The sequence below is a fragment of the Oryctolagus cuniculus genome, chromosome 4 (assembly GCF_964237555.1).
Source record: "Oryctolagus cuniculus chromosome 4, mOryCun1.1, whole genome shotgun sequence".
NCBI classification, from domain to species: domain Eukaryota; kingdom Metazoa; phylum Chordata; class Mammalia; order Lagomorpha; family Leporidae; genus Oryctolagus; species Oryctolagus cuniculus.
Window position 1 is genome coordinate 123916116 of NC_091435.1, and position 18748 is coordinate 123934863.

Sequence of the window (18748 nt, forward strand, 5' to 3'; positions counted from 1 at the left end):
CACTATGGCCAAAAAAATGACCTAAATGAAAGATCTCTGTGAGTGAGATCCCAGTGGAAAGAATGGGCCATCAAAGAAGAGGTACCTTTCTCTGAAGGGAGGAGAGAACTTCCACTTTGACTATGGCTTTGTCTAAGTAAGACTGGAGTCTGTGAACTCAAGAGGCTTCCATAGCCTTGGCAGCTCATGAAAAGAGCCTCAGGTGATTACTGACGTCATAAACAAAAGTGTCAACTGTTAAATCAACAATGGGAGTCACTGTGCACCTACTCCTCATGTAGGATCTCTGTCCTTAATGTGTTGTACTACGTGAATTAACGGTATAACGAGTACTCAAATAGTACTTTATACTTTTTGTATCTGTGTGGGTGCAAACTGTTGAAATCTTCACTTAGTATATACTAAGTTGATCTTCTGTATATAAAGATAATTGAAAATGAATCTTGATGAAGAATGGATGGGAGAGGGAGTGGGAGATGGGATGGTTGTGGGTGGGAGAGAAGTTATGGGAGGAAAAGCCGCTATAATCCAAAAGCTGTACTTTGGAAATTTATATTTATTAAATGAAAGTTGGAAAAAAAAGATAAAATGAAAATCTGTGGAAAAATAGAATTATAAAAAAAATTATAGTGATGTATCATTTCATATCCATTAGGATAGCTATTATCAAAGGAAGTTATTTTAATAAGTGTTGGAGAAGACTTAGACAAACTGCAACTCTTATACACTTCTGTTGGGAACATAAAATGGTGCTGCCACTATAGAAAATACTAAGGTTTCTCACAATATTAAAAGCAGAACTATCATATGGTTCAGCAATCCTACTTATGGGTATATATCATAAAGAATTCAAAACAGGGTCTCCAAGAGGTATTTGCATACCCTTGTTCATCACAGTATTATTCATAATACAAATTAGTGGCAGAAAGTGGAAAGTAACTGAAAAGAAGGAAATTCTATTTGTGATAACATGGGTGAACCTCGAAGACATTTGCTATGTCAAATACCTCAGACACAGAAAGACAAATCCTATATGATCTCATATATGTGGAATCTAAAAAAAGGTAAACATGTAGAAACAGGAAGTAGAAATGTAGCTGCCAAGAATGAGAGGGTAGAAAGAAATCAGTTTTGCAAGATGAAAAATTTCTAGAGATCTGTTGTACAAAATGCATATATAGTAACGTTATTGAAATGTACACTTAAAAATAGTTGAGACTGAGGCTGGTGTTGTGCCACAGAGGGTTGAGTCACAACAATGCCAGCATCCGATGTGGTTGCTGCTTTGGGTCCTCGCTTCTCTACTTCCAATTCAGCTCGCTGCTAATGCTCCCGTGAAAGCAGTGGAAGATGGCCCAAGTCCTTGGGATCCTGCCCTCACTTGGGAGACCTGAACGAAGTTCCTGGCTTCTGGCATTGGACTGGCTCAGCCCCAGCCATTGCGGCCATGTGGGGAGTGAACCAGCTTATGGAATCTCTCTCTCTCTCTCTCTCTCTCTCTCTCTCTCTCTTCCTCTCTCTCTGTAACTCTGCCTTTATAATAAAGAAAAAAAAATCTTGAAAACAAACAATGGTTGAGATAGTAAATTTAATGCCATGTGTTTTCTGACAATAAAAGAAGTATAGAGAGCACCAGAATCAATCATTGTATGTTCAACACTAGGTTCTTTTTTTTTTTTTTTTATAAGATTTTTTTTTTTTTTTTTTGACAGGCAGAGTGGACAGTGAGAGAGAGAGACAGAGAGAGAAAGGTCTTCCTTTGCCGTTGGATCACCCTCCAATGGCCGCCGCTGCAGCCGGCGCACCGCGCTGATCCGATGGCAGGAGCCAGGATCCAGGTGCTTTTCCTGGTCTCCCATGGGGTGCAGGGCCCAAGCACCTGGGCCATCCTCCACTGCACTCCCTGGCCATAGCAGAGAGCTGGCCTGGAAGAGGGGCAACCGGGACAGAATCCGGCGCCCCGACCGGGACTAGAACCCGGTGTGCCGGCGCCGCAAGGTGGAGGATTAGCCTATTGAGCCACGGCGCCGGCAACACTAGGTTCTTAAAATTTATCATTTTGCATAATTTTAAAACACTTTTAGAAAGTATTAAAATAAAAACAAAAAATTTTGATTCCTTATATACACTGTATCTTCCTTCACTACCCTAAACCATTAACCCACTGGGGATAAGGATATACCCAAGTAACTTCCACTTTGTTTTTTCTGAAATCTTACTATGTACTTGAAATGTCTTTAATACATCCACTTAAGTCTTAGCACTTTAAATGGCAAAACGGAAGGGCTGACAGCAAACATTAATCACAGACACAGTTATCATCAGTTACTAATGACTAGGCATATCTGCAACACAAAACAATTAAAACAAGATTTGGTTGTGATTCTAAGAAAATAGTTCAGGCATTTCCTTACTGTATCTAGTTGCTAATAACAATAAAACATTCTCTTTACCTAGTACTTCTTTTTGAAATTCATGGCATCTGGCTTGCAAGCTTACTTCCTGCTGTTTAGATGTCTCAATCTGCTGAGACCTCAATATGGCTGCATCTGACAACAATTTCAGATTTTTCATTTCCTCTTCAAGGCATAACTTACTTCTCTGGGACACTGTCAAACTTTTATTTAATCTGTCTATTTCTGTAAAGAAAATTCAAAGTTTATAAATAGGCAATATTGAATCATAAAACATTTCACCAAAAATTGGTTAGTTTCTTCTAGCAAAAGAACAACTGAAAACCAAGATGAGGTTTCTAAGATTATAATGACACCAAACCAAAAGATTAAATTTAAATTCAGTAGTGCTTCTGAAAAAGAAGAAAAATTGTTGTATTACTAAATGATGCATGAAATCTTGCACTAGTTTTTTATTAGCCAGTAATTTGTATTTGAATGATAATATGGGGGCAGGCGCTGTGGCACAGCAGGTTAACGCCCTGGCCTGAAGTGCCGGCATCCCATATGGGCAGTGGTTCGAGTCTTGGCTGCTCCACTTTCAATCCAGCTCTCTGCTATGGCCTGGAACACAGTAGAAGATAGCCCAAGTCCTTGGGCCCCTGCACCCACGTGGGAGACCCAGAAGAAGCTTCTGGCTCCTGGCTTCAGATCGGCACAGCTCTGGCTGTTGCAGTCAACTGGGGAGTGAACCATCAGATGGAAGACTTCTCTGCCTTTCCTCTCTCTGTGTATTTTCTGACTTACAAATAAAATAAATAAATCTTAAAAAAAGGAAAGATAATATGTTCTGCTTTCTAAATACAAGTGCACAGATAAGTGAATAACATAATATCTATGTAATGCTATGGGTTTTAGTGAAATTACAGTGTTTTCCTGGCAAGAAGATTCAAAGAGGAAAATTTAATTGTGCTAGCATGAGCTGCCTGGGTAGCATTTCTAAGAGAGTAACTAGGACACATTCCATACAAATTACGAAAAAAGGCAGTAGGTATATAAAGGACTTGAAAAGAGGTAGTCCCTTAAAATAATAAACTGATGGGCAGAAAGTATTATTTAATAATTATATTTTGATAATTCTAATATTCTTCTGCCCAAAACAAGACCAGAATTCATCTTTGCAATTATTTGTCTTTATTCTATCTACTTAGAATAAAATTAATAGAAATATGTCTTCACAGTTCTAAGTGGATTTAAATGTGCTAATTTTATATAATTTCATGAGAAGAGAGTATTATCCCTAAGAATAATAAGTATCAAGTTCCCCCTTCACTGCTGCCATAAACTACCGTTAAAACATATGAACACACACAAATAATAATGATAAAATACTACAAAATTTGTACAACCACACTTAATTGAATTGATGAGGATGTGATCTACATGAATATCTGGCTAATTCTTTGGTCAGCCCATGTTGGGCTGTGTGATAGGTTCAGCATGGAACTCAATATTGGGCTGTGAATCTCCAAAACTGTAGCCTGACATAAACCTTTTCTTTCCCAAGAAGCTCCTCCCAGGTATTTTAGTTAAGATCATCAAAAGCTGATGAGTACACATGGGCGGAAAGTGTGTCTGGGAGAAAGTGTCATTTACTGGAGACCTGGGGTGTGTGCACAAGGGTACCTTCTTCACCTTTTAGTTACACATCAAAATGGAACAGCTGGAGAAATAAATTGGCAAGGATCAAATAAATGAGATTCTGTTATAATACAATGATTCCTTTATGTGGGAAGTTTTCCCCATAAGAATAGCTATATTCTAAAAATCTTAGGACTATATATCCATTTGTGTTAGAGAAAACAAGTATATAAAGTTTTTTAAAAGGACAAAAAGAAACTGAGAGTTTTCCTTCATGCCAAAAAAGCCTGGGTATTTTTGTAGCCATAAAGCCAGCTTATGTGGCTGAATCAACGGTACTGTAGTATCACTATCTGTTTAAATGAGCATGACACCACAGAGTAGCACACACATGCTGTCACCAATTTATCATTTGCCAAAACGACACTGCTTAGGTTAACAGCCTCTGTCAACATATACTAGTCTCTAAAATAACTACTGATGTGAGTGTGACTTTATATCTCACATTATAAGAGCAAGAATCTGTGATACAAGTTTATTTGTAAAATATATTCTTACACATGGAAGACTACAGCAAGATTCCAAAAGTAACAGGAGGTATAATGTTCCTAACATAAAATTAGGAAAGAAAACTGAATGGAAGGAAATTAACTCATCCATGGTAGACTAAACACTTCTGTACCTACAGCAATCCTGGTGTCAAGGATTCAATGTTGCCTTCAGTATTATACAATTTCATACTTGTCTGTTATTTGTCCCAATTTGGGGTTCAGAAATTATGATCCCCACCATGTCGACCTATACTGGCCACTGCACTCACTTCTCTGCCTCAGGATCATCCATGAAGAAAGTCCTCCTTTCCTCATACATTTTGCCTACCATGGTTCAAAGGCTACTCTAGAAATCTGGACATGATCATGATCTTGATCTTTCTGGAACGGAAACCAATTTACACTGTATTGCACTGATCAAATAAGCACCCATGTGACCTGCTATTGTACTGCAAGTTATTTTAGGCCATAGATAGTATCTTATTCACTTTATTTTTTATTTTAAAGATTTACTTATTTATTTGAAAGGCAGAGTTACACAGAGGCAGAGACAGAGAGCTAGATCTTCCATCCACTGGTCCACTCCCCAAATGGCAGCAACAACTGGAGCTGCATCAATCTGAAGCCAGGAGCCAGGAGCTTCTTCAGGGTCTCCCATGCAGGTGCAGGGGCCCAAAGACTTCCATTGCTTCCCCAGGCTACAGCAGAGAGCGGGATTGGAAGTGGAGCAGCCAGGACTCAAACCAGCACCCATATGGGATGCTGGCACTGCAGGCAGTGGCTTTAACCACTATGCAAATCGCTGTACCCTCTTATTCACTTTATCTACCCCCAAATTTCTACTATGAGATACTAAAGTGAATAGTTAGAGCTAAATTAGTAAAGGTATTGCTGAGAAAAGCTTCTAAATAGTCTCTTTATATATAATCTTAATTTTTTACATTCCACAATATTTTTCTGGTTAACATATAATAAGTGCATGTATGTATGGGGCACAGTATATTTCAAGACATTTTATATGACATATACTGATTAAATCACAGTAGTTAGCATTCCCATCTCATTATTACTTCTTTATGTTTGGAGTCTTTGAAATCTTCTCTTCTAGTTTTTTATAACATGTACCACATTACTGTATACTACTGTCAACTGTGTGTGCTGTGGAACAGTGAAACATAACCCTACTATCTGTGTTTTGGAACCCATTATCCAACCTTCCCTATTTCCCCTTCCTCTTTCCTTCCCAACCTCTAGAAATCAGTACTACATTCAGGTCTTTTTCAAGTATCTACATATTAGTGACAACATGAAGCATTTTTCTTGTTCTTGGCTTATTTTATTAACATAATGATCCCTAGTTCCATTCATTTTGCTGCAAATGACAGGATTTCATTCTTCTTTATGGCTGAATAATATCCTATTCGGCATATACAATGTGTTTTCTTTACCCATTCGTCCATCAACAGACACCTCAGTCTATTCCATATCTTGGCTATTGTGGATAGTGCTGCTACAAACATAGAATGCAATTATCTCTCTGATTTGCTGATCAAACCAAAGTGCAATAATGATTCTCAATTTTTTTTTTTTTGACAGGTGGAGTGGACAGTGAGAGAGAGAGACAGAGAGAAAGGTCTTCCTTTGCCGTTGGTTCACCCTCCAATGGCTGCCACGGCCGGCGCACTGCGGCCGGCGCACCGCGCTGATCCGATGGCAGGAGCCAGGCTCCAGGTGCTTTTCCTGGTCTCCCATGGGGTGCAGGGCCCAAGCACCTGGGCCATCCTCCACTGCACTCCCTGGCCACAGCAGAGAGCTGGCCTGAAAGAGGGGCAACCGGGACAGAATCCGGCACCCCGACCGGGACTAGAACCTGGTGTGCTGGCGCCGCTAGGCGGAGGATTAGCCTAGTGAGCCGCGGCGCCAGCCATGATTCTCAATTTTTGAGGAACTTCATAATGACTATATTAATTTGCATTCCCTCCAACAGTATATTAGAGTTTCCGATTTCCACATCTTTACCAGCAATTTTTTTGCTTTTTAATAATAGCCTTTCTAACTATGGTAAGATGATATCTCATTGTGGTTTCATTTTGAAATTCCCTGAACATTTTTAATGTCTATGTTGCTCATTTGTATTTCTTCTTTTGAGAAATGTCTATTTAGATTATTTACCCATTTTAAGACTGGATTATTTGTCTTTTGTTGTTAACTTTGTTGAGGTCCTTATATATGGGTACTTCAGACCATTCTTGGAAAATAGAATTAAAACAATTTTGCTGCAAAAAATGTTGAAATTTATGCATATGAGGGATCTTCAAAAAGTTTATGAAGAATGCATACTATGAAGAAACTATGCACAAATTTCAAATTTTTTTTGCCTTGCCTTTTTTTGTTTGTTTGTTTTGGTTTTTTAATTTGAGAAGCAGACAGAGATAGACATACACACAGAGAGCTCACATCTGTTGGTTTACAATCCAAATGCCTGCACAGGCCAGGGGAATCGAAGCTGGAAGCCAGGAACTTAATCCAGTTCTCCCACATAAATGGCAGGAACCCAATTACTTGAGCCATCACTGTTGCCTCTTAGGGTCCACATTAGCAGGAAGCTGGAATCAGGAGCCAGAGCCAGGGATCAAATCCAGGCACTCCAATTTGGGACATGGGTCAGCACTGTGGCATAGATTAAGCCACTGCTTGTGATGCTGGCATTCCATATTGGATACTGGTTTCAGTCCCGAGTGCTCTACCTCTGATCCAGCTCCCTGCTAATGCTCCTGGGAAAGCAGCAGAATGTGACTCGAGTGCTTGGGCTCTCTCACCCACATAGAAGACCTGGATTGAGTTCCAGGACCCTGGCTTCAGCCCGGACCAGCCCAGCTGTTGTGGCCATATGGGGATCGAATTAGTGGATGAAGGATCATTTCTCTCTCTCTCTCTCCCTCTCTCTCTCTCTGTCATTCTACCCTTCAAATAAATAATTTTTTAAAGATTTATATTTATTTTTTGAAAGACAGAGTGACAGAGAGAGGTAGAGACTGAGAGATAGAGAGTTCTTCCATCCACTGGCTCACTCCCCAAATGGCTACAATGATCAGAGCTGAGCCGATCAAAAGTCGGGAAACAGGAGTTTTTCTTCTGGATCTCCTAGGGGTGCAGGGGTCCAAGGACTTGGGCCATCTTCTACTGCTTTCCCAGGCCATAGCAAAGAGCTGGATCAAGGAGGAGCAGCCGGGACTAGAACCGGCACCCATATGGGATATTGGCACTTCAGGCTGGGGGTTTAACCGACTGTGCCACAGTGCCAGCCTCATAAATAATCTTTTAAAAAATTCCTTCTTGGGACTGGCGCTGTGGCTCAGCAGGTAAAGCTGCCGCCTGCAGTGCTGGCATCCCATATGGACACTGGTTCAAGTCCTGGCTGCTCTACTTCTGATCCAGCTCTCTGCTATGGCCTGGGAAAGCAGTGAAACAAGGCCCAACTCTTGGGCCCCTGAACCCATGGAAGATCTGGAAGAAGCTCCTGACTCCTGACTTCACATTGGCTCAGCTCTGGTCACTGTAGCAATTTGGGGAGTGAACCAGCGGATGAAAGACCTCTTTCCCTCCCTCTCTGCCTCTGCCTCTCTGTAACTCTGCCTTTCAAATAAATAAATAAATCTTTTGAAAAAAAAAAAAAAAAACAAACTTCCTTCTTATGCACTAGTAAGGTTGGATTGAGGCCCATCCTAATGACCTCATTTTAATTTAATCACCTGCATAAAGATGGCAAATAAGTACATGAAAAAATATTCAATATCATTAACTATCAAGGAAATACGAAATAAAACCACAATGAGATACTTCTACACATCTATTTGAATGTTTAAAATAAAAAAAAAAAAAAACACTTACCACACCAAGTGTTGACAAGGCTTAGAAAAACTAGATCACTCCTCATTGTGCTGGTAGGAATGTAAAATAACACAAAACGGCCCATGTTGTGGCATAGCGGGTTAATCCACCACCTGCAGTGGCAGCATCCCATATGAGTATTCCAGTTCCCTGCTAATGTGCCTGGGAAAGCAGTGAAGGATTGCTCAAGTGCTTGGGCCCCTGCACACATGTGGGAAACAGATGAGGCTCCTTGCTCCTGGCTTTGGCCTGACCTAGCCCAGGCTGTTGCAGCCAGTTGGGGAGTGAACCAGTGGATGGAAGACTCACTCTCTCTCTCTCTCTCTCTCTCCCCCCATCTCTCTCCATTTGCAATGCTTATAAATAAATTTAAAAAAATTTTAAAAAGACCCATCAAGTCCAGAAAATAATTTTATGAATTCCTCTAAAATTAAAAACACACTTACGATATGTCTTAGCAGTTGCAATCTCTGGCCTATTTTGAGCTATTTTTTGTATACGGTGTAAAGTTAAGGTTCTTTTTTACCTAAGGATATCCAATTGCTCCAGTATCATTTGTTGAAATGATATCCTTTCTTCATTGAATCACTCGTGAACTCTTTTCAAAAATCAGTTGAGCGTATTTTTGTGGGTATGATTATAGATATTTTTAAAGAAACCATTGGTGGGCCGGCGCCGCGGCTCACTAGGCTAATCCTCCGCCTAGCGGCGCCGGCACGCCGGGTTCTAGTCCCGGTCGGGGCGCTGGATTCTGTCCCGGTTGCCCCTCTTCCAGGCCAGCCCTCTGCTGTGGCCAGGGAGTGCAGTGGAGGATGGCCCAGGTGCTTGGGCCCTGCACCCCATGGGAGACCAGGAAAAGCACCTGGCTCCTGGCTCCTGCCATTGGATCAGCGCGGTGCGCCGGCCGCAGCGCGCCGGCCGTGGCGGCCATTGGAGGGTGAACCAACGGCAAAGGAAGACCTTTCTCTCTGTCTCTCTCTCTCACTGTCCACTCTGCCTGTCCAAAAAAAAAAAAAAAAAGAAAGAAACCATTGGTGAAAAAAATTAATTTTGTTCCTTTAGGAAAAATCTATAAGCCCATTCAAATGAATACTTAGAAAACATATGTGAGAATTTAACACAAAAGTAGGAAGATGGCCTTTAAAATAAAAAAGCATAAAATAGTAACAGCTAAGATATCTTGATTCTTTACTATATTAGGCATATTGTATTGTGTGTGTGTGTGTGTGTGTTTATTTTCTCATTTTACAGATGAAGACACTGAGACATCTAGTTATTTATAAGTAGCAGAACTTGGATGTGAACTTCAGCTCTCTGGCTCCACAGCCCCGCTCTTAGGATACCTATATATCTTTTAAGAATTAAGAATTGAAGGAGCCATTATTGCGTTACACTGTGTAAAGCCATTGCTTGTGACACCAGCATTCTATATCAGTGCTGGTTCAAGTCCCAGCTGTTCTGCTTCTGACCCAGCATTTTGTCACTGTGTCTGAGAAGGCAGTGGAAGATGGCCCAAGTACTTGAGCTCCTACAACCCATGTGAGAGACCAGGATGTAGTTTCCTGGCTTTAGCCTGGCCCAGATCCAGATGTTGTGGCCATTTGGGGAGTGAACCAAGATCTCTCTCTGTCTCTGTCTCTGTCTCTTCCTCTCTGTCATTCTGCCTTTCAAACAAATAAATAAATCTGTTCTAAAAACATAGCGATCAGACAGTAATTTCTTTAAAAAAATAATTAATAATTAAAATCCATAAGACAGAAGCCAACACAGACTGGCAGAGACATGTTGGCTTGTATGGTCTTTCTCCAGTCTGTAGGCAGGCTTATAAAAAGCAAAGCTACCAAGAAGCTCATATCCTCCTGCACATTCTTCCTAATTTCTACCTAGAGTTCTAACACTAATGATTTTGAATATACTTTGCTTATTAAATCTAAGTAAAAGATGAATCAAATAAGATAGCACACTAGGAACAGGAAACATCAATAAGAATGATTTTGCAAAGTATTCTTCAGATATAAATCACATTGTCCTTATCATTTCTTTAAAATTGAATATATTATAATTTTAATATTTTTAAAGTTCAAAAAATTCAATTCACTATTTACCTGTACTAGCAGTATCCAAAAGAAGTATGTATAACATAAGCCATGTATGTAATTTTAAATTTCTAGTAGCTATGCTATGAAATATAAAAAGAAACATGTAAAATTCATTTCTATAGTATATTTTATTTAACTCCACATACATAAAATGTTCTCAGTTGAACACAAGGCCATATTTCAAGTGCTATTCAGGTACAGCTGGTAGATATAGTGAACACTGTAGACCTACAACCTTCTTAGATTTTGGGTTATGTTTTCATATGTAGGTATGGTAGTTTCTCAAGCTTCACCATAATCAAACTTTGAAAATATTACATCTATTCAAAACTTTCTGTACTTAAAATTTTTAAAAGATTTTATTTATTTATTTATTTGATAGTAGAGTTACAGACAGTGAGACGGAGAGACAGAGAAAAGGGTCTTTTCTTCCATCTGCTGGTTCACTCTCCAAGTGGCAGCTATGGCCAGAGCTGCAACAATCCAAAGCCAGGAGCCATGAGCTTCTTCCAGGTTTCCCACATGGGTGTAGGGGCCCAAGCACTTGGGCCATCTTCTCCTGCTTTCCCAGGCCCAGCAGAGAGCTGGATGGGAAGAGGAGCAACCAGGACTCGAACCAGTCGCCCATATGGGATGCCGGCGCCCCAGGTGGATTAACCTACTGAGCCACAGCACCAGCCCCTCTTTACTTAAATTTAGGCTATAACTTATTTACCTAAAATTTCATGTTTTGAACTTTTATATATGTATTTACTAGAGCTGTTGCTAAATTTAAAGTGTTTTCAAACTGATCAAAGAAACTAAAAAGACAAGCGTCAGTACCATTCAAGCTTTTGCACACACTTGTTTATGTTTGTACACATCCATATCCTAGGATTTTGTGCTGATAGCACTCAGTAAGGAAAAAAAGATTCTTATAATAATTAAGCTTCAGTTTCATATTCTCCATCTGTTGTGTTTACTAAGTTCTTGCCTGGGAACTGAATACCCTGTCCCTGTGTATGTATTTCCACCTCTGTACTGCAATCACTACCTGGAACTTCTAAAAAAGCTTCCAACTTCTTAAGAAGTGATTTACTCCAATGGTAAATGTGCAAGTCTAGGATTGAAAACTAATTCTTTTCTCTCATGTTAGGTAAAATGTAAATGTAACATTATCTGCAAATAAAAAGCAAAATGGGTGCATATATCCATTCTGGAATTCCTTTTAGGACTTAACTATGTAAAGAAAAAAATGGGACAAGATCATAAAAATATATGTATAAATATGCTCACTGAAGCCCTAATTAAAATAGCAAAAAAACTATGATCAATCTAAATGTTTATGAATATAAACAACTACTTAAATAAAATACATTTGTATAATGAAATACTATGTCAACAGAGTTAGTTGGCATGACTATATTTCAATGTATATATCTATGCACAGAAAAAAAAAGCTTAGAAAGTTCTATACCAAAATGTTAGCAGTGGATATCTCTGTGTAATAAGATGACGGACAATGTCAACTTCTTTTTTAGTCTTTTTTCTATAGTTTCTACATTTTGCTTGAAGGCTTTTGAATTTGATGAAAAAAATAGAGAATTAAGTTGTTATATGCCCCCTTAGAAGGTCAATAAAACACTTTCAAACTAGTATTAAAGATTCAAATAAGAATTATTCTACTCATAATAACCCACAAAAAATTTTTTGTTCTTATCCTTCAGGCAAGTGTAGCTCATAGATGAAGTCTCTTCTCTCTCCATATTACAGAAGTAATATGTGAGCATTACAAAAAAATTGTAGAAAATATTCAGAGGTTTAAAAAATATAATAATGATCAATAATATCACGAAATTTGAGAATACATTCATTTCAATTGCACGTAGTTCACTGAGCAGCTCCTATGTCACGGGCACAACTTTCTCAAAACACTGGAAACAAAGCATTCAGCAAAGCAATCAGAATCTCTGTCCTCAAGGAACTTGGGGCCTAATACCAGGAAACTGGCAGTAAACAACAAGTTAGGCAGCAGATAATATTTCTGATGGTACTACTCAATTAAATACTACTCAAATTAAACAAAAAATTAGAAGAACTATAAGGGAAGATGACTTTAGAGTGACCAGCAAAGATCTTTTGGAGGAGCTAATATTGAACTTAGACCTAAATTAGAAGAAAAGGCACTTATAGTTTCTGGGTGACCCTTGGCCAGTTTCTCCTTCATGAACCTGGAGTGTTTCCCTCTGCCTATATATCATACTATTCATTCTTTTAAATGCATATTTTGATAAGCAGATGTTCTTAATTTTGATGAAGATTACTTCATCAATTTTTGTACTTTTATAGTTCCTACTTCTATGTAGTATCCAAAACCCTTCTTTTACCTTCATGTCATGAAGGTATTTTATTTTTCATCTACTGGTTTTATAGTTTTATCTTTCATATCAAGCTCTACGATCTGTCTTCAATTAATTTTTATATGTGGTGTGAGGTAGAAGTTGAGGTATGTTTGTCCATTTGGGTATGCAGTTGTTGCAGCACAATTTGTTGAAAGACTTTCTTTATTCATACTGAATTGTTTTAATGTTCTTGTCAAAAGTCAAATGATCACATAAGCAGGGGTCATTTCACCAGGCAATTTTGTTCCATATGCCTCCACTACACTGATTTAGACTATTAGATACTTTTTAATTTATAATATTAACCTTTCAGTGACATCTCTCTGTGCTTATTTTTTAATGGTTTAACCTAGGAATTAAAATATAGCCTCTTTTAGTCTAAATAGGATGAAAACTACCAGGTTACATTAAATACAAAAAGAGCAAAACAATTTACCCCTCCCTCCATCCTCCTGCTTTCACTGTCATTTGTAACACTTAACAACTTTATAAACCCTATATTATATTTCTTGCTTTCTAGGAGCATGTGAATTTTAGAGAAATTCAAAGAAAAAGGGAGTCATATTTATTATTTTTCTTTTTTTCTTTTTTTTTTTTTTTGACAGGCAGAGTGGACAGTGAGAGAGAGAGACAGAGAGAAAGGTCTTCCTTTGCCGTTGGTTCACCCTCCAATGGCCGCCGCGGCCGGTGCGCTGCGGCCGGCGCACCACACTGATCCGATGGCAGGAGCCAGGAGCCAGGTGCTTTTCCTGGTCTCCCATGGGGTGCAGGGCCCAAGCACCTGGGCCATCCTCCACTGCACTCCCTGGCCACAGCAGAGGGCTGGCCTGGAAGAGGGGCAACCGGGACTAGAACCTGGTGTGCCGGCGCCGCAAGGTGGAGGATTAGCCTAGTGAGCCGCAGCGCTGGCCCATATTTATTATTTATATCGCATTTTATTCTTTCCTGAGGACTCTGTTGGACTCTGTTCATTGTTCCCAGGTGTATTTTATCCCCTCTCTTCAAAGTGAGTAATTTTTTTTTAAACTTTTATTTAATGCATATAATTTTCCAAAGTACGACTTATGGATTACAATGGCTTCCCCCCCATACCGTCCCTCCCACCCACAACCCTCCCCTTTCCCACTCCCTCTCCCCTTCCATTCACATCAAGATTCATTTTCGATTATCTTAATATACAGAAGATCAGCTTAGTATACATTAAGTAAGGATTTCAACAGTTTGCTCCCACACAGAAACATAAAGTGAAAAATAATAGATGATTTTTTTTAAATGATGATGAAATCAGATCAGACCTATTGTCATGTTTAATCCCAGTGAGAGTCAAGTTGGGAATTGATAATTTCTTTTTTTTTTTTTTTTTTTTTACAGAGGATCAGTTTAGTATGCATTAAGTAAGGATTTCAACAGTTTGCACCCCCATAGAAACACAAAGTGAAATATATTGTTTGAGTACTCGTTATAGCATTAAATCTCAATGTACAGCACATTAAGGATAGAGATCCTACATGAGGAGTAAGTGCACAGTGACTCCTGTTGTTGACTTTACCAATTGACACTCCTGTCTATGGCATCAGTAATCTCCCTATGCTCCAGTCATGAGTTTCCAAGGCTATGGAAGCCCTCTGAGTTCTCTGACTCTTATCTTGTTTAGACAAGGTCATAGTCAAAGTGGAGGTTCTCTCCTCCCTTCAGAGAAAGGTACCTCCTTCTTTGATGACCTGTTCTTTCCACTGGGATCTCACTCGCAGAGATCTTTTGCCAGAGTGTCTTGGCTTTCCATGCCTGAAATACTCTCATGAGCTTTTCAGCCAGCTCCGAATGCCTTTAGGGCTGATTCTGAGGCCAGAGTGCTATTTAGGACATCTGCCATTCTATGAGTCTGCTGAGTATCTCACTTCCCATGTTGGATCACCCTCCCCTTTATTTACTCCATCAGTTAGCTTTAGCAGGTACTAGACTTGTCTATGTGCTCCCTTTGACTCCCAGTCCCTTCACCATGACCAACTGTGAACTGAAACTGATCACCTGGAACAGTGAGATGGCATTGGTACATGCCACCTCGATGGGATTGAATTGGAATCCCCTGGTATGCTTCCAACTCCACCACTTGGGGCAAGTCAGCCTGAGCATGTCCCAAATTATACATCTCTTCCCTCTCCCATTCCCACCACCATGTTCAACAGGGATCACATTTCAGTTAATTTTCAACACTTAAGAATAACTGTGCATCAAGTGAGTAATTTTTTTTTTTTTAAACAGGCAGAGTTAGTGAGAGAGAGAGAGACAGAGAGAAAGGTCTTCCTTTTCCGTTGGTTCACCCCCCAAGTGGCCACTACGGCCAGCATGCTGCACCGATCTGAAGCAAGGAGCCAGGTACTTCCTCCTGGTCTCCCATGCAGGTGCAGGGCCCAAGAACCTGGGCCATCCACCACTGCACTCCCGGGCCACAGCAAAGAGCTGGACTGAAAGAGGAGCAACCAGGACAGAATCCAGCGCCCCAAACAGTACTAGAACACGAGGGTGCCGGCGCCGCAGGTGGAGGATTAGCCTAGTGAACCGCAGCGCCGGCCCAAAGTGAATAATTTCTATAGATGGATCTTAAAAGTTCATTGACTCTTATTCTACAGATATGTTATAAAATTCTATTCAGTGAATTTTTATTTCATAGTTTGTATTTTTCTTCTAAATTTAATTATCTTAGTTGGCTTTATTTTTGAATCTAGAATTAGGCAATACTTTATTTATTTATTTGAGAGGCAGAGTTATAGACAGAGGAAGAGAGAGAGAGAGACAGACAGACAGACAGACAGAAAGAGAGAAGGAGACAGAAAGTCTTCCATCCACTGGTTCACTCCCCAATGGCCATGGCTGGGCCTATCTGAAGCCAAGAACCAGGAGAATCTTCCAGGTCTCCCACGTAGGTGCAGGAGCCCAAGCACTTGGGCCATCTTCCATTGCTTTCCCAAGCCATAGCAGAGAGCTGGATTGGAAGAGGAGCAGCCGGGACTAGAACCGGTGTCCATATGGGACGCTGGTGCCACAGGCAGAAGCTTAATCTACTATGCCACAGTGCCAGCCTGAATACTTCATTCTATAAAGTAAAATGGGTGTTCCTCAATTCTTGAATTTAAAAATTTTTCATTTTCTCACTGAGATTTTCTCTTTTTATTCAATAATAGCATATTTTTCTTCATGTTCTTGAACATAGTTATAACAGTTGGTTTAATATTCTAGTCTGCTAATTGTATCATTTGGGTCAACTTGGGTTTGGTCTCTATTGACTGTCTACTCTCCAGTATGGGAAGTATTTTCCTGCTTCTTCCAAGGTCAATTTATTTTGAATTGTATCTTGCACACAATAGATGTTATGCTATGGATACTTTGGATTTTGTTATGTTCCTTCTAAGAGTACTGACTTTTTATATTGTTTTGTACTAACAAGTAGATAATTTAGTTGAACTCAAACTGGGGTCTCCACTGAGGTAAGTGACAGCTAAAATATCAATTATGTTAGTCTTATATGGGCTGCTTATTCTTCCTGTGCACATGTATTTCAAGAATATAACATAGCTTTGGAAAAAGTATCTACATATAAAAGTTGTGTTCTCCCTCCTGGCTGCCTCTTTTCTGGGGTATGCCCTGACTTCTCAGAGGTTGATCTGTATTCTCCACGCATTAGGCCATGAAGACCATAGATTTCTATGAGATTTTCAGTTTTCCTACATGGAACAAAACATGCCCTTCCCTTTCTCTAATAGAGGAGGGAGAGGGGAGGGGAGAGAAGTAGAGGGGAGGTGAGAGGAGGGGAGGAAAGGAACCCATCTAGGGCCATGCCCTTCTTTCAATTTTTTTTTATTTTAATAGGCTAATTTTTAAAAGATTTATTTATTTATTTGAAAGGCAGATATAAGGAGAGAGAAGGAGAAAGAGGGAGAGAGAAGGTTAATTTCTAAGTTTTAGATACAAAGCAAAATTGATTGGAAAGAACAGAGAATGCTCACATACCCTCTGTATTTCTACAACTAGAGTGGTTGCTTTGTTACAACTGATGAGCCAACACTGCACATTATTGTCACCCCAAATTCATGGTGAACACTAGGGTTCACTCTTGGTGTTGTATATTCTATGAGTTTTAGCAACTATATAATGACATATTCATCATTATAATATCATAAGAATAGTTTTAGTACTTTAAAAAATCCACTGCACTCTACCTATTCATCCTTTCCTGCCCCAAACTCTTGGGAACTACTGCTACTTTTTATTTGTTTCATAGTTTTGCCTTTTCCAGAATGTCACATGATTGTGAGAGCACTGTGGGTAGCCTTTTCAGATTGACATATTTCACTTATTGTCTTTTTCAATTTTTGATATTATTTCATTACATGCTTGGTTAACACCTAACATTTTTAGTAGTAATTTTGTTCAGAAATCTGTGGAAAGGCCTATTTAGTGTGTACTACTCAGCCATTAGGAGACGAAGAGTTTTTAAAATAAAAATTGGTATAGTTAATAAGAATAATCAGATTTCTGTCCATAGCTCAAGATGAATTCACCACAGCTTTATCTTTGCTCTAACTTTAGTCACTGGATTTCAGGGACAAAACAGATTTCAATTCTCACGCAATCTACCAAACAATAGTAGGCTTAAATGTCAACTTGAATTCTCATCACATCACATAAAATTAAATATCAGTATTTCATTCCTTATGATGTATAATTTACAGAAAAAAATTATGTTCTAAATATAATTAACAAACCTGTCAATGCTGTTTCACTTATAGATTTAATTTGTAGAAAAACTTCTCCTTTCAGCAAAGTCCAGTTTTGAAAATTGTCATATACTTCCTTTTTAATACTGGTTAGCTCTCTTTTAGTAAAGGTAAGTAAAGAAAGAGTTTTATTCCAGAAATAGTTGTATTCCAGCGATCTCTGACTGTAAGGTAATAAAAAATTAAATTTTAAAAAATAGTCAACATAATCACAAATATTTCTTCAAAAGTGGTTTTAGAGTGATGATACAGTCTAATGTCTCAACAGAGACAATTCTGAAAGTAAAAGGAGGTGCTACTCAAATGTTGCTGAAACAACAGACATAAAGAGGAATAATTTCAGGTAGACTCGGGGATATGGTCATTCCAGCTCATTTCCACTTTGCCATTTCTTTTTTTTTTTTTTTTAAGATTTTATTTATTTATTTGACAGGTAGAGTTACAGACAGTGAGAGAGACAGAGAGACAGAAAGAAAGGTCTTCCTTCCGTTGGTTCACTCTCCAAATGGCCGCTATGGCCAGCGCTGCACCGATCCGAAGCCAGGAGCCAGGTGCTTCCTCCTGGTCTCCCATGCGGGTGCAGGGCCCAAGCACTTGGGCCATCCTCCACTGCCTTCCAGGGCTACAGCAGAGAGCTGGACCGGAAGAGGAGCAGCTGGGACTAGAACCCACGCACATATGGGATGCTGGTGCCACAGGCAGAGGATTAACCTAGTGTGCCACGGCACTGGCCCCTTGGCCATTTCTTTAACTACAAAGAAATATTAGCTAACCATCTTTGTATAGACTTATTCTAGTAATCTTGCTTTCTAATGAGTTTATAGCAATATCTAGCGAACAAAATTTAGAGTTTTTTATAAGAGAATCTTCAATTTTTTGATACCATTCTTTCCATATACCACGGTTTCATAGATGGTGTGGTTAGGTAGTAAGTCAGAAATTGAGCCTATGTGTATGAGAAAGGCCTGAAGACCAGCACCCACTGCAGAAGCTCCAGAAGCCCAGCATCTTACACTT

At 39.4% G+C, this 18748-nt stretch overlaps 1 protein-coding gene across 11 annotated transcripts in view; it reads right to left on the bottom strand.

Annotated features, from left to right (window-relative positions):
- Positions 1-18748, bottom strand: part of LEKR1 (leucine, glutamate and lysine rich 1) — a 221482-nt gene that overhangs the window by 124476 nt on the left and 78258 nt on the right. For 9 of the 11 annotated variants that reach the window (XM_051818730.2, XM_070072606.1, XM_051818731.2 and 6 more), the window contains 2 exons: positions 17720-17895; positions 2454-2639 (listed from right to left, as the gene is read on the bottom strand). In XM_051818730.2, coding sequence (XP_051674690.2) covers positions 2454-2639; positions 17720-17895 — 362 coding nt within the window. The remainder of the gene's footprint in view (positions 1-2453; positions 2640-17719; positions 17896-18748) is intronic. The other 2 variants (XM_051818732.2, XM_017346867.3) reach the window with 1 other exon arrangement.